The 19,756-nt window shown below is 42.6% G+C and overlaps 2 protein-coding genes across 5 annotated transcripts in view; one reads left to right on the top strand and one right to left on the bottom strand.

Moving 5' to 3' along the window:
- The window catches only part of uba6 (ubiquitin like modifier activating enzyme 6), a 12,077-nt gene extending 1,224 nt beyond the window's left edge, over nucleotides 1-10,853 (top strand). For all 3 annotated transcript variants that reach the window (XM_034858144.1, XM_034858152.1, XM_034858135.1), the window contains exons 5-32: nucleotides 25-119; nucleotides 292-403; nucleotides 751-831; nucleotides 954-1,076; nucleotides 1,293-1,416; nucleotides 1,732-1,835; nucleotides 1,924-1,986; nucleotides 2,515-2,591; nucleotides 2,707-2,773; nucleotides 2,900-3,043; nucleotides 3,179-3,325; nucleotides 3,417-3,497; nucleotides 3,622-3,699; nucleotides 3,923-4,104; nucleotides 4,579-4,684; nucleotides 4,842-4,931; nucleotides 5,032-5,112; nucleotides 5,229-5,357; nucleotides 5,459-5,510; nucleotides 5,639-5,702; nucleotides 5,799-5,868; nucleotides 6,018-6,089; nucleotides 6,172-6,295; nucleotides 6,512-6,705; nucleotides 8,094-8,221; nucleotides 8,484-8,571; nucleotides 8,703-8,797; nucleotides 9,082-10,853. In XM_034858144.1, coding sequence (XP_034714035.1) covers nucleotides 25-119; nucleotides 292-403; nucleotides 751-831; nucleotides 954-1,076; nucleotides 1,293-1,416; nucleotides 1,732-1,835; nucleotides 1,924-1,986; nucleotides 2,515-2,591; nucleotides 2,707-2,773; nucleotides 2,900-3,043; nucleotides 3,179-3,325; nucleotides 3,417-3,497; nucleotides 3,622-3,699; nucleotides 3,923-4,104; nucleotides 4,579-4,684; nucleotides 4,842-4,931; nucleotides 5,032-5,112; nucleotides 5,229-5,357; nucleotides 5,459-5,510; nucleotides 5,639-5,702; nucleotides 5,799-5,868; nucleotides 6,018-6,089; nucleotides 6,172-6,295; nucleotides 6,512-6,705; nucleotides 8,094-8,221; nucleotides 8,484-8,571; nucleotides 8,703-8,797; nucleotides 9,082-9,223 — 2,913 coding nt within the window. In that variant the 3' untranslated portion in view covers nucleotides 9,224-10,853. The remainder of the gene's footprint in view (nucleotides 1-24; nucleotides 120-291; nucleotides 404-750; nucleotides 832-953; nucleotides 1,077-1,292; nucleotides 1,417-1,731; nucleotides 1,836-1,923; nucleotides 1,987-2,514; nucleotides 2,592-2,706; nucleotides 2,774-2,899; nucleotides 3,044-3,178; nucleotides 3,326-3,416; nucleotides 3,498-3,621; nucleotides 3,700-3,922; nucleotides 4,105-4,578; nucleotides 4,685-4,841; nucleotides 4,932-5,031; nucleotides 5,113-5,228; nucleotides 5,358-5,458; nucleotides 5,511-5,638; nucleotides 5,703-5,798; nucleotides 5,869-6,017; nucleotides 6,090-6,171; nucleotides 6,296-6,511; nucleotides 6,706-8,093; nucleotides 8,222-8,483; nucleotides 8,572-8,702; nucleotides 8,798-9,081) is intronic.
- A 493-nt stretch (nucleotides 10,854-11,346) lies between these two features.
- Nucleotides 11,347-19,756, bottom strand: part of polq (polymerase (DNA directed), theta) — a 15,949-nt gene continuing 7,539 nt past the window's right edge. The window contains exons 19-35 of one of the 2 annotated variants that reach the window (XM_034857724.1): nucleotides 18,026-19,583; nucleotides 16,313-17,942; nucleotides 15,924-16,064; nucleotides 15,646-15,848; nucleotides 15,064-15,271; nucleotides 14,783-14,976; nucleotides 14,554-14,682; nucleotides 14,289-14,463; nucleotides 14,038-14,161; nucleotides 13,363-13,463; nucleotides 13,178-13,260; nucleotides 12,996-13,097; nucleotides 12,811-12,922; nucleotides 12,525-12,649; nucleotides 12,269-12,404; nucleotides 12,057-12,163; nucleotides 11,347-11,651 (exon numbers count right to left, since the gene is read on the bottom strand). In XM_034857724.1, the coding sequence (XP_034713615.1) occupies nucleotides 11,538-11,651; nucleotides 12,057-12,163; nucleotides 12,269-12,404; nucleotides 12,525-12,649; nucleotides 12,811-12,922; nucleotides 12,996-13,097; nucleotides 13,178-13,260; nucleotides 13,363-13,463; nucleotides 14,038-14,161; nucleotides 14,289-14,463; nucleotides 14,554-14,682; nucleotides 14,783-14,976; nucleotides 15,064-15,271; nucleotides 15,646-15,848; nucleotides 15,924-16,064; nucleotides 16,313-17,942; nucleotides 18,026-19,583 (5,242 nt within the window). In that variant the 3' untranslated portion in view covers nucleotides 11,347-11,537. The remainder of the gene's footprint in view (nucleotides 11,652-12,056; nucleotides 12,164-12,268; nucleotides 12,405-12,524; nucleotides 12,650-12,810; nucleotides 12,923-12,995; nucleotides 13,098-13,177; nucleotides 13,261-13,362; nucleotides 13,464-14,037; nucleotides 14,162-14,288; nucleotides 14,464-14,553; nucleotides 14,683-14,782; nucleotides 14,977-15,063; nucleotides 15,272-15,645; nucleotides 15,849-15,923; nucleotides 16,065-16,312; nucleotides 17,943-18,025; nucleotides 19,584-19,756) is intronic. The other variant, XM_034857725.1, reaches the window with a different exon arrangement.

Below are 19,756 nucleotides of genomic sequence, written 5' to 3'. Positions count from 1 at the left end.
GTGTGTGTGTGTGTGTGTGTGTAGGCTGTCACCCTTCATGACACAAAGCAGTGTGAAACCTGGGATCTGGGCTCCAACTTCTTTATCCGCCAAGAGGATGTGTTGAGCCAGAGAAGAAGGTAATACACATCACAACGCTGGACTGTTCTGAATTTAGTCACAATCTGAAATATCCCTTACTCACACTTTTCCTGTAATCCACATACATATGCAAACTCTTTTAATCCATCTCAATCCCTTTGTCGGTCTTTTACACACTCTAATCCACCCTCTTTTACTTTTCAACCACAGGGTGGAGGCAGTGTGCCCTCGGGTCGCAGAGTTGAACCCTTATGTCCATGTAGACCTGTCTTCCTCTGCTCTGGCCGACAACACTGATCTCAGCTTTCTTGGAAAGTATCAGGTATTTCTTTTCAGCCGAGTTTCCGAGAGAGACGAGACGTCGTGGCGTCAATTAAAACTTTTCAAACCACTGCTTCAGCATGTAAACCAGAATAATGCTTCTCCTCTCAGGTGGAGGAAATGCTACTGTCAAAGGTTGAAATTGTAGTAACTGCCAAGCACTGCTGGAGGATTTGATTAAATGTTCAGGGTTGATGTATTCTCTGACTTGCCCATGGGTTGTCTGCATTACCTGTCTATTTATTAATTTATGGAACAACTAAACATAGTCTCATTGTTATTAGTGTTTCAATTGCAGAGAACCTTAGTTTAAACCTGCATTGTTTTCTGCTCTGCTCTCCTCTCCAGTGTGTGATTCTGACTGAAGCCAGATTGAGCCTACAGAAGAGAGTGAATGAGTTCTGCCACTCACAACGACCCCCCATCAGAGTATGTCTACACTCCCCATAGTGGTTATACATTTAAGAGTAGTTAAGCCATGTCAACTACCAGTCAAATATTAACCACACATTAGTCTGTGTATTTACTGTTTCACCTTATGTCCTTTCCAGTTTATTGGCTGTGATGCATACGGCATCTGTGTACGGGTGTTTTGTGATTTTGGAGAAGAGTTTGAAGTGTCAGATCCTACAGGGGAGGAGCCCAAGGAGATTTTCATCCAAAGTATCACTCAGGTATCACTTTTTCCTAACATGGCAGTTTATTTGTTTTTTTATTTGGAAAATGTGATGAGCTACATCTCAGTTGGAAGAGTAACCTGGATTTTTTTGCATTATCTAGAAATGTAGTTCCATAATTCATAGTTGGATAATACAGTATGAGCCCACAAAAAGTGTGTCTGCTCCAAAAAAAACACATTTGATGTTGTTTTTGAATTTGCACCCCTTTAGGACAATCCTGGGGTGGTAACCTGCATGGACAACCAACCCCATGGCCTACAGACAGGCCAGAGTGTTGTCTTCAGAGAGGTCAATGGCATGGTGGAAGTCAACGGCACCACACATCCAGTTTCAGGTATTTCTACATTGACCATAATAAGTTTAATACATTTGATAGTTTTACTGTACGTTTACATTATTGAAGATGTGTAAGTGTATAACACTGGCATACTCAATAAATCACAAATGTACAAATCATTTAGAATATGGTTGTGGTCAGTAGTATTTATATAGGGTGAAGAAAATGTGCTGTCTTTCATAGTATACTGGATATGTTACCTTTTGTCACATTTTGAACTATTCCAATGGCAGATTTGGTGAGATATTTCTGTATAAAGTGACGTAATAGTGCATTAATCTTGTGTGTGTGTGTGTGTGTGTGTGTTTTTAGTCCTTTCCCCTTACAGTTTTTCAATAGGAGACACATCCCAATTACAACCGTATACACATGGAGGTTTCTTTGTTATGGTGAAAACCCCCAAGACATACAGATTTGTAAGTTGACTAGTTTCCATTTATAAACATATATGAATATAAATATTATTTGTGTGTGTCCCTGCATTTATCCACTTTTGTATTTCAGGAGACAATGGAAAGACAGTTGTGTGATCCTCAGGTCCTGACTCCAGACTTAAGTAAACCAGAGGTGAGAGTGTTCAGATGTTCCTGGAAACGGCATTACAAAGCAAGATTAATGGCTAGCCAGCTAACTTTGGGCTGAACCCATTTCTAATATTTGTGTGTGTTCCTGCATTTATCCACTTTTGTATTTCAGTAAAATTTGCCCACTTTACCAACGCACATTGCCAGAATGTGTAAACTCTGCCCCATTGTCTACTCGAGAGCAGGCTACGTCTAGATTGGATCAAAGCTTCTAACCAATCAGCTTTCAGCAATACTAGAGCCATCATACGTTCAGGATCCCTTCATGGCCAAAAACACTGCCTTCACATTATATTTACAAGTAAAGGAGCACTTTTGTACAGACGAGTAGAATCACTTGACGTCTTGTTGAACACAAGGGGTGTGCTTGTTCTTGTTTTTGTTGGGCTTTTTATATTAAAAAAATATAAATTTATTTACTCTTGTTTACAAATGTCTTGTATTTAGTATTTAGTTTGAGTTTAACTAAGCACTTTTCCTCAAAACGCTTTTTTCCAAATCTACCCATCAGGCCCCACTACAGATTCATGCAGCCATGTTGGCTCTAGACACCTTTCAGGAACAGCACAGTAGACTTCCCAACACTGGGTAAACAAAACATTTCTCTGCTTTTTGCTGCCTTGATCTTTTCTACTGTTTAACTTTGTATTTCCAACAGTACCCGAGAAATTAATTTGTCCTGGCTCTACTTTTATGCCATCAGGTGTTTACAGGATGCTGAGGTTTTACTAAAGCTAACCGAGGAAGTGAATGCAACTCTCCAAAACAAAGTGAGTGCTTTTAATTTTTGTTTTGACTTCCTTGAACCTGCATTACATACACACATCTCTCTCTCTCTCTCTCTCTCTCTCTCTCTTTCTCTTTCTTCCTCTTCATTTTGTCCTTTTTTCTCCCAGGCTCCTGTGAATACCGACTTGGTGCGCTGTCTGTCGAGAACAGCAAGGGGAACTCTTCCTCCGTTGGCAGCAGCTGTAGGAGGTCTAGCCAGCCAGGAAGTTCTTAAGGCCATCACAGGGAAGTTTGCACCACTGCAGCAATGGGTAGGTTATTTTGTGAAATGGTGCTTATTGATTGATAGCTCAATCTACCACTTAGATTTTTGCATTTTTCTGCATCTTTTGAAGCATTTAACATCTGTTAATTTCATCATCTATCTCTGTTTCCCCTGCGTTTAGTTTTATCTTGATGCCATCGAGGTAGTCAGGCCACTTGAATCTGTTCCTGCTGAGGAGTTTTCCCCAAGGGGAGATCGGTATGATGGATTACGAGCTTGCATTGGAGAATCAATGTGTGTAGAACTGCACAAGCTCAGGGTCTTCATGGTAAGGCTTGTGCTTTACATATAAGACTTCTTCATATTAAATTATTTTAAGGTTCATGTCCAGATGAACACTACATTGTCTTCTCTTCCAGGTGGGCTGTGGTGCCATAGGCTGTGAAATGCTAAAAAACTTTGCCCTGCTTGGAGTGGGATTGGCCAAGAGCTCAGGAGAGGTGGTTGTCTGTGTTTTCTCTCTGTTTGACTATTTCTTTATGTATTGCAATGCATTTAATGCATGGCTTGACAATACTGTATGTATTTAATGAAACTGTGTATTCTGCATCTGTCAATTCTCAGGTATGCATCACAGACCCAGACCTTATAGAAAAGTCCAACCTCAATAGGCAGTTTCTCTTCAGACCACATCACATACAGGTGAAACTTTTAATGACATATTTTTTCACCTTTACTACTTGTGATGTGTGACATTGTGGATCTTCTCTGTGCAGCTGTATTATGTAGGAAAATAGAAAAATATCAGATCAGACTGGCTCATACTTGTACGAAAGCACTTGGATTACAATCAGTCAAAATAACGAACGGAATCAACCTCACGCTCCACACAGACATTCACTTTCCCGGTCTTTCTGTGTCTCAGAAACCGAAGAGTACCACAGCAGCAGAAGCCACTCACGATATCAACCCAGACCTGCAGGTAGATGCTCACCTAAACAAGGTGTGTCCTGCTACTGAGAACATCTACAATGACTCCTTCTACTCCCGCCTGAACCTAGTGGTCACCGCGCTGGACAACGTGGAGGCACGGAGATATGTAGACAGGTTGGTGCAAATATTGAAGTGACAGGATCAATGATCTTAGCAGTGGCCCCAGTTTGATTTTCTCTAACGGAACCCATCCTTTACCGTAAACCCAGAAAGAGCATTCTTATTAGGGGCGCACGATTCAGAAAATGTCACGATTCAATATCAATTTTTAGGCTCAAGATTAGATTCAAAATTGATTTTCGATTCAAAAACAATTTTTAATTAAACGATTCACATTATGTAATCTTAGTTACTTTTCCCATGTGATAGTAAACACGCCATTACAAAACTGGAAAAAAAGATTTGATTTCTGGAATTCTATATATCAATTTTGAATCTGTAGAGCTTGAATCGCAATACAAATGTGAATTGATTTTTTTTTTTTGCACACCCCTATTGCTTATGACATGAATGGAGGAGAATTTGATTAATTATTCACTAATTTGACCAACGAGTGATGTTTTGTTTCTGCATGTATTTCATTTTCAGCCGCTGTTTATCCAATCAGAGACCACTTCTGGACTCTGGCACCATGGGAACTAAAGGACACACAGAAATCATTGTGCCAAATCTGACAGAGTCCTACAATAGCCATGTGAGTATGTGAATTTTTTTGTGTGACTATCTTTGTGTTTTTTTTTTTTACTTGAGTTTTTTCCCGGCATTATTTTAGTTCTATACCAGACCTGCTTCAAGGACACAGACCTTAGTCTTACAGTGCCCCTAAACATATCCTTTCCTTTGCTTACCAGAGGGACCCCCCAGAAGAGGAGATCCCATTCTGCACGCTCAAGTCTTTCCCTTCTGTCATAGAGCACACCATTCAATGGGCCAGAGACAAGGTCAGCCCACGTAAAACAGAACGAGTGATCAACGTTATCATTTTTGACACCGTGTGAGTGTACTGTCTTAATTTTAAACTGTCTCCTTGGGTTTGTCCAGTTTGAGAACTTGTTTGTCCACAAGCCCTCCATGTACAACTCGTTCTGGCAGACCCACTCCTCGGCTGAAGTGGTGCTACAGGTAAGACTTTGTATGTCACAATTTTTGTTGTGACTTATTATAAGTAGCATTTTCTGTTGTCTGTTCATTTTTTGAACAGCCAAAGAATCTTTTTAAAGATTTCTTTGTGTGTGTAGAGGATGCAGGCGGGGGAAAGTCTGGAGGGGGCATTCCAGGTCATTAAGCTGCTGAGCAAACGGCCAAGCCAGTGGGAACATTGCATCACCATTGCCCGTCTGAAATTCGAAAAGTATTTCAAGAGAAAGGTATTCTCCTCCTGAAAAAGCGTATTCATTTAAAAGATTGTATACCTGTGTTGGTGCTAGCTCCTTTCTCTTTACATGTTACGGACTCTGTTTTTATGTAGGCTCTACAACTGTTGCACTCTTTCCCCCTGGACACAAGGTTAAAAGACGGAAGTATGTTTTTCTATCAAACACTTCTATACCTAACAAGTTACCAAATCAATAATTAAAACTATACATAACTACAGTATCAGTTGTACTTCAAATCAAATAAGATAGGGAATTCTTCTTCCCTTCCTTAGGTTTGTTTTGGCAGTCCCCAAAAAGACCTCCAGCACCTTTTGATTTTGACTTGAACGACTCTTTGTGAGTATACTCTTGGGTTACAGTTCTTACTACAAGTCTTTTTTGCATTGTATGTCTCATACGTAAGCTTCCCATACTTTCCTCTTTCCCCATCAGGCACTTCACTTTCATTGTCAGCACTGCCCGGCTCTTTGCAGGGATTTATAACATCTCTTACTCAGAAAAGGTAGGTCACGTACACTGATGTATACACTCTCTCTCTCACTCACTCACTCACTCACTTACTCACTCTCTCTCTCACTCACTCACTCACTTACTTACTCACTCACTCACTCGCTCACTCACTCCCTCCCTGAATTTTTCCTTCTTTCTTAGGATCTCTCTGAAGAGGCAGTGACCAGGGTCCTCGCAGATGTCAAGATCCCTGAGTATAGGCCCTCAGAGAAAGTAAGCCTTTATATTCTGCTCCTTGATTTCTGAGTGTGAAAAATCCTAATCTTGTTGAATGTTGTGGATCTATCCCTTCCAGTGTATAGAGACCAATGAGGCAGCAAAGAAGCCTGATTCGATGAAGATGCCTCTAAGCAGTGAAGAGGAGAGGGAGGCCATCACACAGCTGGAGCAGGCCATTGCTACCGACAGTGTTACAGCAGGTTCACAATTAAAAGAAAATCACAGCAAATAATGGACACTCAAGATGACTGCTAAATTTTGAAACTTGGAGTGGTATTCACTTAAATCCATTACAACAATGTGAATAGTTTGGGCACAGGCACTCTTTCCCTATCCTGTTAAGTACGCAAGCCTATATTAAAAACACTGTAAAAACTAACTAAAATATGTGGTAATGTCTGTGCTTTCACATGTAGAGAGGTTACAGGTGATTCCTCTACAGTTTGAAAAGGATGATGACAGCAACGGCCACGTGGACTTTGTCACATCAGCATCTGCTCTAAGAGCTCGGATGTACGCCATTGAGCCAGCTGATAGACTCAAGACCAAACGAATCGCTGGCAAGATCATCCCCGCTATTGCCACGGCAACAGCTGCTGTGGCTGGACTGGTGAGAAATGTTTGAAATTGCATTGATGGTTTAACTTCGTGCCTTGGATTTGAAACCCCTGCAGATGTTGGGTAATGACAATTTCTTCAATTTAAAAACGGCGGGTTTTGGTATTCAAAATTACTGCTTGATAATATGATTATCAGTATTTTTATCGATTTGTTCAAACTTGACAATGGACCTGAACTCCAATGCCTACCCCTGAGGGTGGTGGGCCCATGAAGTCCCTTTTGGGTTGTACCAGACCAAGCCAGCAGGAGCAAGCTGGCGAGCCCCTCCCCCTCTCCTAGGTCTGGCTCTAGAAGGGATCCTTGTTTCTTTGTTGTGTTCTCAGAGGCGGCAGACAAAGGCAGGGACCCCTGGCATTGCAGACTGGTTCTAGTGTTCTGGAGTGGTTCTGGCACCTATCTTGGTACCAGAACACCTTTGGCTAAAGGTCCATGATCAATCGAGGTTGTGGTTGTGTCATCAGATCTGCAGCCTTGGACACTTGGGTAAAGAGAGGGCCAGAGCTGTCTGATGATCACCACCTGTTGGTAAGATCAGATGGCGGGGGAGACTCAACCACACCGTGACGTTCAGCACGCACTGGGGCGGTTTGCAGTCAAATGTGAAGCAGTCAGGAGTCTTAGTCCATAGTTCTCTCACAGAAAACATTGGATTGCCCCCTTTGGGTTGTGAGTGAGTTTCTGCCTTAAGAGAAGGCGTATCTTGGGGCCTTTTCACGAGTTTGGGTAAAGTTGAGCGTGAGATTGACAGGTGGATTGTTATAGCATCAGCAGGAATGCGGCCGATGAACCAGACTGCCGTAGTGAGGAGGGAGCTGAGCCGGAAGGCAATGCTATGGATTTACCAGTTGCTCTATGTTCCAACCCTCTCCTATGGTCATGAGCTTTGGGGCTCTGACTGAAAAAAAATTGATCAGGGATACAAGGGGCAGAAATTTTAAAAGTTTCCTCCTTAAAGTGGTTGGGCTCACCCTTAGATATGGGGTAAGGAGCTCAGACATCGGAGTAGAGCCGCTGCTCTTTCTCATCAAAAGGAGCCAGTTACGGTGATTCAGGCATCTGGTGCCTCCTGGACGACTTCCTTTTAGAGGTTTTCCAGGCATGTCCAACTGGATTGAGATTATATATCTCATCTCGCCTTAAAAACCATGGGATCCCCCAGCTGCATCTGGAAAACATTGCTAAGGTGAGGGACATCTGTGGACTACCTTGTGTAGCCTGCTGCCACCATGACCTGGCCGTGGATTAGCAGATGGACTTGGAGTATTAGGATTTCAGTGTAAATAGATGTTGGAAAGTGTGGTGGAATTTCTGCGATGAATTTTGTTGTTCAAAATCCATGTTATAGTAATCATTTTGCATTCTTCTTGATGTATTCAGGTTGCCCTCGAGTTGATCAAGGTGGTTGGAGGATACGAATTTGAATCTTTCAAAAACTGCTTCTTTAACTTGGCCATCCCTGTAGTGGTGCTCACTGAGCCGGCCCCAGTTAAACAGTCACTCATCAGGTAAGGGCATATACACAATTCCTCAATCTCACTAGCACACTTTTACTTGATGCACCTTCATTTTTTTATTTTCCTGGCATGATGGCATCGCTGTTTTCAACCCATGCACAGAAACCCTCTATTATACTAATGGCCACACTTTACTTTTATTGCAGAAAATTGACAATTTCATTTACAAGATTGCACCGAATGAATGCAACTGAGACATTTTATTATTATCACAATGTAATGTAGTGATAGCTGTATTTATGTTTTTTTCCAGGGACAACATTTACTTCTCCATCTGGGACTGTTGGACTATCTTCGGCCATGAGGACTTCACTCTCTCTGACTTCATGATTGCAGTGAGGGTGAGATACCATTTACTTGCATTCTACTTTGATGTGTTAGCAATTTCGATGCAGTCAGCACATTATTGTATTTCCCCTGAGGTTTGTCATAGCTTCTTTGTCGTTTTTTTTATGTTTTGTTTTTATTTCAGGAAAAGTATGGAGTTGAACCCACTATGGTCGTCCATGGTGTGAAGATGCTCTATGTGCCTGTGATGCCTGGACACTCAAAGAGACTCAAACTAACGTAAGTGTTTCCTGACTCTCCCATTGTTATTGTGATACTCGCCTACTCTTTGTGACTCCTGTGCCCTTCTGCGTACCCTCTCCCAAAGTAGGAGTCAAAATGACCGAACAGAACTTCTGAAGGTTACAGGGAATCTGTCTCTTGCTCAAAGACACTTCAGCTGGGTGGATGCTTTGTCATCACTACACCACCCTGTGGACTTTTGCATGAATGTCTGTTTTTAGAGGTTTCCTGGACAAAGGGTAATGCAGATGCTGCTAACTCTTGCCTCTGACTCTCTACAGGATGCAGAAGCTGATAAAGCCATCTGTGGACCGCCGCTACGTAGACCTCACTGTGTCATTCGCTCCAGAGGCAGATGGAGACAATGACCTCCCTGGTCCTCCTGTTAGGTACTTCTTCAGCCGCAATGGAGAGACACCTTGACACCTTGCTAGAAGTTGTCCTCAAACCTCTTGTGTCCTTACTTCCCTTATTTCATGTAAATTGTTGTACTTCAATAACCTGGGCCAGGGCCAAGAGTTTTCTTCAGGATGTTCTCTGACAAGGGCAAAGCTCCTGGCCTCCAACACCAGCCCTGACTGTGCGTAATGGAGCAAGACAAGACCAGGCCAGTCCTGGTCCAAATTTTTCTTGCCCCAGATCTAGCCAACACGAGACTGCTTGAGTAGCACTTAACTGTACCTGTGTACATATATTTTCTCTGTTCTGTTTTCTACTCTGGTGAAATACACAGCTCTGCCTGTGTCAATGCCTTAATTGTTAGAAGAAGAAAAAACATTTTGTGTTTATGGCAGTCTGACTAAAAACTGTTTACAGAAAGCTGCATACTCTTAACACAGAAACCCGTAAGTCTAATTACTGTTTGAAGTCTGCTAGGCCCCAAGGGGGATGGTGGAAGGACTGTTGGGGTGGTGATTTGTAGTTGGTAGGAATCGCAGCTTCTCCTTCCTCACAGTCCTCTCATTGGCCTTCAAATTATTGCCAACCACAGAATTTGTCAGATGTTGGTCATCTCCCTTTATAGAAATATGTCAAGCCAATATTGTTGTATAATTTAGAGGTGCAAAAGGTCTGCGGACAATGGCGAAATCACCAAAGATACTGATTATCATTGTGTCTGCGGGTGATGTTCTCTTTTATGATCATCTTGACTGCATCATAAAAACACATCTATATCATGGCCAATACTTATTACCCAAACATTATAGAGCAACACACACTGGCAGCATCTTGACTTGCTTCATCAGTTTGTTGCACGTCAATATATAAAAAATATCACTGTCTTGTTGACAAGCACCAACTCTTCAGGAGAGCAGCAATTTTATAACATTGCTCCTCAGTCAATTAACATGCATCAAATAAGACAGCAGATGTAGTTGCTAGCCTGACCTATCATGTTAAATACTTAGGTGACGACAGTGTTGACATCAGTTAAAATATTTGAGTTTAATGGCTGTTTCACACAGAAAGACATTCTTTTGACAGACATGAAACATCTTTACCACCATCTGGGATCACACTCCTGTTGTGAAACCCCAAATCAGTGCTGTTCTGATTTGTTTATGGTTGTCCATGACCTGTATTTATTTACTTGTTACTCATTTTAGTGTCAAACTGAGCCCGTGTTGAAAAGCTCTGTGGTGTCATGGTGCACTGGTTAATTGAAGTGTTAAATAAATCATTCTTCTTATTTTGTTCTAGAGTCTATACAGTATGCATTAGCTTATATTGGCAAAGTTAATGTAGTTTTGAATGGAATCATTTAAAAATATTTTTTTCCATTATGAAGCTCCACCTGAAGATAGCCTAACAGGCCAATTAAAGCTACAGTCACACAAAATTGCTTCCTCTACCACATCTCATTTCTTTTTCCACAACTAGAGGTCGCTTTGCACAGAAAATGTTGTATCATATTAACACTTCTTGTGCATTGAATGTCATAAGTGTTAAACAAAACAATGAACGTGACAATGATAATGATGTATGTTCCTGTGACAGACAACTCTACTAATGGTCCAATAAAATGTGAGCTTTCAGGTTGTCCTTAAGACTAAAGCTGGTCTGTCTTTGTTTTGTATGCATCATAGTTGAGCTAAAACCATTCGTTAGATGGAAAAATAATCAACTTTGATTTGAAAAAAATGATTGGTAGATTAATCATTTAATTTCATTCAAGCAAAAACTGTGAAAAAACACCAGAAATGTTCCAGTTCCAGCATCTCGTAAGGATTAGCTGCATTTATGTGATTAAATCATTAAAAGCGTATCTTTGTTTTTTATGAAACAAGGACATTTGCACACATCACCTTGGGCTCATCACCAGGTTATTGTTTTCACAATTTTGACATTTCACAGAGTAAAGAATTCATGAAAATAATTACATTAGTTAATAAAAATAATTGTTGCAGGCACAGGATTTTTAAGTAGAGAAAAACAAGACAAATGTCAAGTTATCACACTGTTAGATTACAAAAATATGTTGCATAAACTCATGACATGTTTTGGGATAACAGTAAATACTATTCCATACTTTTTATTTTACTCTGTACACCGGTAAATAGAATTATAAATACACTCAGTTCATTTAGAGTTCATGTAATCATAGGCATGTATTTAACTTACATTTCATTTTAATGTAGTGATTAAAAAAATATTTTTGTACAAATGGTACAGCAGTATTACCTTAAGCAATAAGTGCATGTATTATATGTCAATGTAAAACATCAAAACATTCACATTATATATCTAGGTCCTGCAAGTTGCCCCAGCTGGGTCCCACCTTAACTTTGGCCTTAAGCTTTACATACAGTTTTACTGCTGACTCCATCTCCCTCTTGACAATCTGAGCAACCTGATAGAAAGACAAAGAATTATGTATAAATGTGATCTTTTTCAGAATGTGTTACCTTGTTTTCACCACCTTAAAAACTGTAGGAAATGGTCTAAATTAAAGTTAAAATTAAAAAATCACTCATTATCTCTTCCCACAGGTCAACCAATTACTGCAAACGTGTCAGTTGTCATTATTTGAATATCTGAAATTTACTTAGTCATATTATGGCTGCCTATTTTCAGCATAAAATGAGACTTATTGATACATATGCAACGGTAACTAATCTGCTTTGTTGGCCCACAAAACAAATCACTCAAGATGAAAATCTCACACAGTGGTGTTACTTGGCAGGTCTACTCAGCACCATGTAAACAACAATACTTAATACTTCTGATGATTTGACAATCCAAATAATGTTCATACCTGTATGAGGTCTTCCTCTGTGGTTTCATAGATGAGCTCATCATGCAGCTGCAGGATGAAGTAGGCCCCTCTGAGTTGAGACGTCCCAACCCTGCGGTAATTGCTGCCTGTATAACGGACACCATTAGGCATGATTTAAATTACAGGTGGTTATCTCTTTCTGTATGTTATTTTGATACAGTATGGGAAAAGAAGATTAAGTGTTAGGTCACCTGGGTGTGTGTGCTTGTGAGAGAGTGGAGCTGAAGGATATGTTTTTCGTAACTGTTTCTGGATGTTTACGGTGGCAAGTTTAACAATGTCTGCTGCTGAACCCTGTACAGTTGTGTTCACTGCCTGACGCTCTGCCTGAAAAGACACAGAAGTTATGGAATTCATGGGGGGGGGGGGGGGGGAATCACACTTGAATTTTACATGGCACAGCTTACAAATGCGTTCTGACAAGTTCTGATGGACAAGCCTGCTTACATGGCCTTTGGTGTGCGTATTGACATTAGTGATCCCAGGTAGGTATCTCCTACGGCCCATCAGAGTCTGAACATAGCCGTTCTTTACACAGTTCTTCACGGTTTCTCTCAGAAAACTATTGATTCCTGAAGCACAACACAGGGCATGAATGTGCATTTTGTCTTTCCAGTACTTGTTTCAATGACAATAATATACAATTACATTATGAACAATTATTTGTGTATGTAGGATTCTACTGCCACATATACACACAAACAATTTATTTGAATTAAACATCGTCGTATACCTTTGTATCTGGCCTTGAAACTCTCTATGTAGCAGGCCGCGTCATTCTCCTCCACACCCATTTGCTCCCCCAAAGACTTAGCTCCCATCCCATAGATAATGCCATAACAAATCTGCAAAGACAAAAACACACCAGGAAGAATGCAGGCGGGTCCATGTCATCATCTCTCTCCTGCCTAGCTGTACCTGTTTCGCCTGTTGTCTGAGGCTGTCGTTCACAGACTCTGGGTCGACGCTTTTCCACTCAGCTGCGATGCAGCGGAACACATCTGCTCCTCCATTCAGCACCTGATGACGCACACAGTTCATCATCTCTTTCACCTGTTTCTTGATGCTTGTTGTATGATGTTTCCTTGCTAACAACTGACCTGCAGAAGGCGTTGGTCCTTGGAGAGGTGAGCCAACACTCTCAACTCCAGCTGAGAATAATCAGCTGCCAATATCATCCCACCTACAGCACAGTACAGAAAGACACAGCTGGTAGAACAGTCTGAGACAAAGTTACAGACAGAGAAGGGGAACACCCACACAAATCAACCATCATCATAGTAACCTGAAAAAGGGACAAAGGCATGTCTCATGCTGATAGAGAAGGCCGGGCCTTGTTCCGCTCGGCCAGCTGCAGTTGAAGGCACCCCAGAACGTCTCTTTTTTCTGTAACAAAACAGTACGAGCTTTAGTTAGACAAATGTTGTAGTTATACGTCGTACTTAACACTTTAACACTTAGCACTTTTTTTTTTAAAGGCCAGTTATTTCATGGATCCAGGATACTATGCATCCTGAAAGTTCCCTTGGCCTTTGGAATTAAAATAGTCCCACATCATCACATAACCTTCACCATGCTTAGAGATTGGCATGGGGTACTTTCCATAAAATCATCTTTCAATGCAAATCAAAGCAACTGTTAGGCTAACTGAAATATAACCATGCCAATCTGTAGGTATGGTGAGGGGTATGTGATGATATGGGGCTATTTTAATTCCAAAGGCCAAGGGAACTTTATCAGGATGCATAGTATCCTGGATCCATGAAATAATGCCAGAGTTTGTAAACTTATGAGCAGCACTAAGTTATGATTCAAATGTTATTTTGACATTGTTTAGTGACATCACACCATGTCTCATTAAACTGAGAAAACACTAGAAGCTTCTCAAGTACTCCCTCAGTAGTCAAAGCCCACTTTGAGAGCCACATGCCCATAGATCTGAACTTTGATGTTGACCTACCTTGTTTTGGTGGTTGTGCTGCAGTAGTTTTGTGAAGGTGGGCTCTCCCCCACCACCGTGGGCATGTAAATCTCAAAGTCTTTGGGGACATTCTGTATGTTGGGCTCAGTGAAGCTCACTCTACCTGACAACAGAATGAGCCGGGTCACTGCATGCTTTAGTTTTAATTCAAATAGAATTGGTTTTCACACTGTAATACTCTACTTTGACGACAGGTGTGTGTGATGTCTTTGTGTGTATCTGCGTGTTACCTGTGGCTGTGTGTGTCTGAGCGATGGGGTATATTCTGTCCATGGCCAGTGTGGTGTGGTATTGCTTCTCCCTCTGCAGAGGGAACACCACTTTAGTCAAGGCATTAGTGATCCTCCTCCACTCCAGAACAACACCTGGCAACGGGTGGAGGGGGCGAAGCTTCTCCAGAACTTCCTGCCAACCATCATTGCAATTCAGTTTAAACATAGTCAACACTCAAATATTACCTTGTCTTTCTCCCAGCATTATAGAAAAACTGTTCACCTTGGTGGTGCTGAACTGCTTTCCAAGTCGTACTCTGCCGCCACCTCTCCTGGTGTAGCCAAGGGTCTTCTTACTTTTCAATCCGCCCACGTCACCGTTTGGAGGCAGGTGTAGCTCTAAAAACAACACCTATATGTATGTACGTGTGAGATATGTTTGATAATGTTTGTTCTTGTACTTTTGAAATTTGATTCAAAAACATGGCTGGGATAAAGAAGATGTGTCGGACCTGTGCGATGTCGTCGATGCTGGTGAGAGAGAAGCTGTGCCCGGCCAGGTTGTAAGCCTGGGACTCCAGCGCGGTGAGTTTGGCTTGCATCACATGTTTTTGTCTTTCACACTCTTCAACGCTGAAGCCCACTCCATTTAACTCCAACACAGCCAAAGACACCTGGGAGGGCATCTCATTGCTCCTGAATAAGTCTAACAATGTAAAAAAAAAACATCATGGTTACTACAGTTCTTACCACTGTAGGAATACTGTATGAACGTCTGCTTTGCTTTTTATACCAAGCATGCCGTCCTTCTCTAACAGGCCAGTGAGATGGTTCATGACAGAGTGTATGAGCACGCTCTTGGTCGCTGCCCTAACACGAGGACAGTGTGCAAGTGCGTTCCCAAGTCCATCCAGCAGAGGTAACTCTTCGGGACAGTAGACAGTCACCATGTTGGGTAGAGTCCGTTCCTCACTGCCTGGGTCCACAAGCCAGCACGCAACCTATGGCAGACATTCAAAACAGAGTCACTTTGATAAAATGTCAGAAACAAACGTCAGGATGCAGCAAAAGTACTTAGCAAAACAATAAATATATTTTCCAATTTATTAAATGCTCTTTTAAAGCCCCTATGGGTAGATTTGTTTATGTGATTAAAGCACCATCCCAATGATTCTAATGGGGAAGGTTTTTGTAGAAAATGAGAAGATCCAAGTGAATATTGGTGCTTTGCTGTCTTCCAACGTTTCCTTCAGAAATGTGTGAGAAGAGGTTTTAAATGAAATCCCACAGAACAGCCTGCTCATAGTTCCCAGAATGCTAGTTTCTATATGTGCTGTATGAGTATGAAAACATGTGCACATATGATTTCCCTCACCTTGGGATCTTCACAGTTTCCCTCCAAGCTGATGCTACAGCTTAGGACTAGCATCTTGTACACCTGTATGATGTCATACGTGACAACCACACCTCCTCTATGACCAGCCGCTGGTCTGCTCAGACAGGTCTTCACCAGCCGCAGCCTCTCACTTACTGGCAAATTATCATCCAGTGGAGGCGGGGCCAGACTGGAGCTCAAACCTGAGGGGTAACAGACAGACTGAACAAACTATTTTTGGAGCGAGCTTGTGCATACATGCATGTGTGTTTCTATACCTTTGCTCTGCTCTTGCTGCAGAGAAATGTAGTATGCATCTCTTGCTCCCCAGCAGACCGACAGGCCAATCAACACCAGTCCATCACTGTCTCTTACTGGAAAACCATTGGCCCTGTGGAGCTCCTGATTAGTTGCTGACGCTGCACGCAATAAATACATGCATGGATGAGGAGACTGCATGCAACACAAGCTTTGCTTATGTTTTAAATACGTCATGAGTTGTTGATAATATAATACAATAATATATAATATGCCAAAAACACAAATGCAAGAAAGGAGGCTTCTCTGCATCATCTACTTCATAGATGTAGTCAATCTCTTGGTTACTGCATGTCAACAATTGATATCAAATTTAACTGTGCGGCAATGTCACATGTTTATCAGTTACCTCTTTTATGTTTCCCTCCTATTTCCTCATCAGGCTGGGGTTTGTGCTCCCTCTTTTCACAGGCTAAAGCCACAGAGAACCGCTCCTTCGTTTTCCACTCATTAATGAAAGTGTTGAAGAGGCGCCTGTCACTTGCCACGTCTATGATGGAGAAGGCCCCTGAGTTGCTGGAACAGAGTGGTGCATCCTGGGACAGCTGAAGAATGAAGCCCTCATCAGTCACAGGTGATTCTGCATCCGAGGGGAGCCTGGGCCCGGGGGCAGAGGGAGAGGCACGGTCTGGGGGAGTGCTAAGATTCTGGTCGGTGTGTAGCAGGGGTTTTGTTTTTGAACTTAAGTGTGGAACAGTCTTTGGTTTCTGTACCAGCTGCTGTTGGTGGCTGCGATCTGATGTAGAGGTAGGCTGTTCAGTGTCAGCAACCGCTTCTAATATATGATTACGGTTTCCTGAACGAGATTTAGGACATTTTGTGATTGCGGGTTTCCGTGGCAGGAGGGCTGAAGGAGTCGATTGGTTGAGTGGCTTAGCAATGAGAGGTGACTGGACAGAAGAGGTCGTCAGTTTTACTCTGGGTGTGACAGGTGGCGTTTCCTGAGTTGGGGGAATAAGATCACCAGCAGAGCCTGGTCTCTCCATTATATTCCCACTGTCAGGTCTTGATGGTTGTTCCTCTCGAGAATCACTCTTAGCAGCAACAGTCTGCACATTTGTCTTTCCAACTTTTCTGTCCAACTGCAATGAGGGCTGAGGTAGATCTTGAACTTCTGCTGTATTTGCATCATTAATGAGTAAATGAGTGGCTGTTTGGCTTGTTGTGGTGTTTTGCCAGGGCTGGTCAGACATGCTAGGCCAGCGGTCAAAAATCTCTTGCAAACCAGGGCTGCAATAAAAAGAGCTTTCAGGTGCATTTTGGACTTGATGGTGTTTAAAAACGGCATTATCTGACTTTAAAGAATTAATTTCCTCTTTCTTTACTTTTGTCTCTAATTGCTTCCCATTTTCACCCTCTTCATTCATAGCTTCCTGTCTCCCAACTGGTTTATTGTCATGTCCGTTACTATGCTGTTTCATTGTGTGTGTATGGCCTTGATTATTACTTGCTTTATCCCTGTCATGCTCATTTGGATTTGTGGTAGTAGTGGTGGGTTGTGGCTGTATCTGACTGGGTTTAGGTTGAGGTTCTGACAGCTGTTCCTCAGGCACAACACGGTCTGCGTTGGGTTTCCTTGCTTCTTGAGTTTTCTCTGTGTGTTTGAGCAAGCTCTGCCTTTCCAGAAAGTGTTCGCCCACCAGCAGCGAGTCTCCCCACTCTGACAGGTTGAAGGAGGACTCGCCCCATTGGACTGCCTCCTGCTTTTCCGCCTCCTGATTGGCGAGAAGCTCACTGCGTCTTCGCTCCTGGGTCGACGGAAGAGGGTCTCTGATCTCTTGGTCAACAGGCTCCTGTTCATCTGACTGGTCGAGGACCTGGTGTGGGCTCAGACCAGCCAGTAGAGAGCTGTCGTACAGGCTGTCAAACAGGAAGCTACTGCTTCTGTTAACACTCTCAGAGGCAGCCCCATTGGTATCCTCATCACCACTTTCATCTTTATCTTCAATCACATTATCATTGCCTAGACCAGGAGAAATCTGGAAAAACAGGTTGGTTTTTAAGAGCCAAGTAAATTAGGAGGTCAATAACAAAAACATAATGGATGATTCTGGTCACTCACCTGGTGGCTGGTGTTAAGGATGAGCTCCATCTGGCTATTTGTGAGAGAAATGTTAAATCTGGGACATGCATTGTCAGTTTCTTTAAGACAGTTACTTCCTTTATTTATGTCCTTAATGATCTCTACAGCTGCTTCTACCATTTCCTCCTCTCTTATCTTCTCCGTTTCTAACGATGGATTTGTACCTCGACCATTCCCATCTCTGTGTTGGCATGCCTGTTGAACAATGATTCGTTCGGTCTGGGTGTCCAATTCAAAGCTGTCACCGAAACTCTCTTCTCTGTTTTTAACATCTCCCTCTGCTTCTTTATCTCGCTCATCTCCAGCGTACAGCTCGGGAGATGAAAACGTATCTACCTCTCCGCAGTCCATTTTTCGTCGCTTGGCCTCAGGAGAGAATAAGGGAATGGAGGCAGAGGAAACAGTCAGGGGAGAGTCTAACATACCTGCATTAGTAGAGTTTTTAAGCACGGTACTGGGAGCTTGAACAGTTGTAGACACCTGGCCTGCAGGCGCTACATTTTGGACTGTAGAAACCACCAAAGGTTTTGATGTCTGTGCAGTCTCTACATTATCTTGTAGGCTTTTGTCAGTTTGTATAGAGTGGAGGACTTTGCTTAAGGCTTTCGAGTGCTTCAGTCTACCTGGATGCACAGGTGAGGCAACATCTCCTTTAGATGTCCTTGTAGGAACACCGTGGTGTACTTCTACTCGGGATATTGGTGCTCTGAACCGCGGAGGAGGCCTCGGGGAAGGAGAGGGCTGAGGATGTGGCATTGGTTGAAGCAGAGGACTGGATATGACTTCAACCAATTCCTGTGTCAGGCTCCTTTCAGGAACAGGACCATTTGCTTGATGACTCTCTGGTCTGATTGAGGCAACCCCTTTACTCGTCCCCCCTTCTTTTGGCTCGGCTTTCTTGCCATCTTCCGATCCTTGCTTTGACCTTGTGTGCTTTTGTCTTTCTTGTTTTTCACCTGGATCTTCTGTGTCATTTGTCATCAATAATTTTTTATTTGGCTCGTTGTTTTTTGTTTCTTTGCTTCTTTCCACTTGAACTTTATTATCTGTTGGTTTGACTTCTAGCCCTGTCCTGTCTAATTTTCTGTCTACCACCGTGTCTTCAGACTTGGACTTCCCTTGCTCTCGGTTGGCTTCTCCTTGTGCTTTCTGCATTTTCATTTCAGAGATACCTTTCCCGCATTTATATTCTTCCTTATTCACCCCTCCATGTCTGTCACTGTCTCTACTGTCACTTTTCTTGACCCTGTCTTCCTGGTGATTTTTCTTGTTTTCGACCTGTGCTTCATGTGAGCTGAGATATGAGGCAGATGAGGTTTCATCTGGGTCGTTTACAGCAGGAGCCCCAGGAAGTGTTGTCGAGTCCCACTGAACACCTAACTGGGCTAGGTCTTTCCGAAGGAGGAGCCTTGCCTCAGACACTATCTCAACAGCAGCCTCCTGCTCCGTCAGGGCCCGACCACCAGTGACCCAGACGCAGCGAAGGCTGCGTCTCTCGGCTGCCTCCACCTCACTCTCATCCACTGCACGCTTAGAGCTGAAAATGACAGACAGCACAACATTGGCTTGACTTCTAGGGTCATGTTTCAGGGAGATTATAGCTTTGGTGTACTGATGCTACAGTTGCACATGCTTCATGGAAGCTTAGGGTTTAACAGGGGTTTACAGGAATGTACCTGCTTCTGTCACCTTGATCTTTATATGTATGTG

Source organism: Etheostoma cragini, chromosome 2, assembly GCF_013103735.1.
Source record: "Etheostoma cragini isolate CJK2018 chromosome 2, CSU_Ecrag_1.0, whole genome shotgun sequence".
Taxonomy (NCBI): domain Eukaryota; kingdom Metazoa; phylum Chordata; class Actinopteri; order Perciformes; family Percidae; genus Etheostoma; species Etheostoma cragini.
The sequence above is the reverse complement of the archived record's forward strand: the minus strand, read 5'-3'. Positions and strand labels throughout refer to the sequence as shown.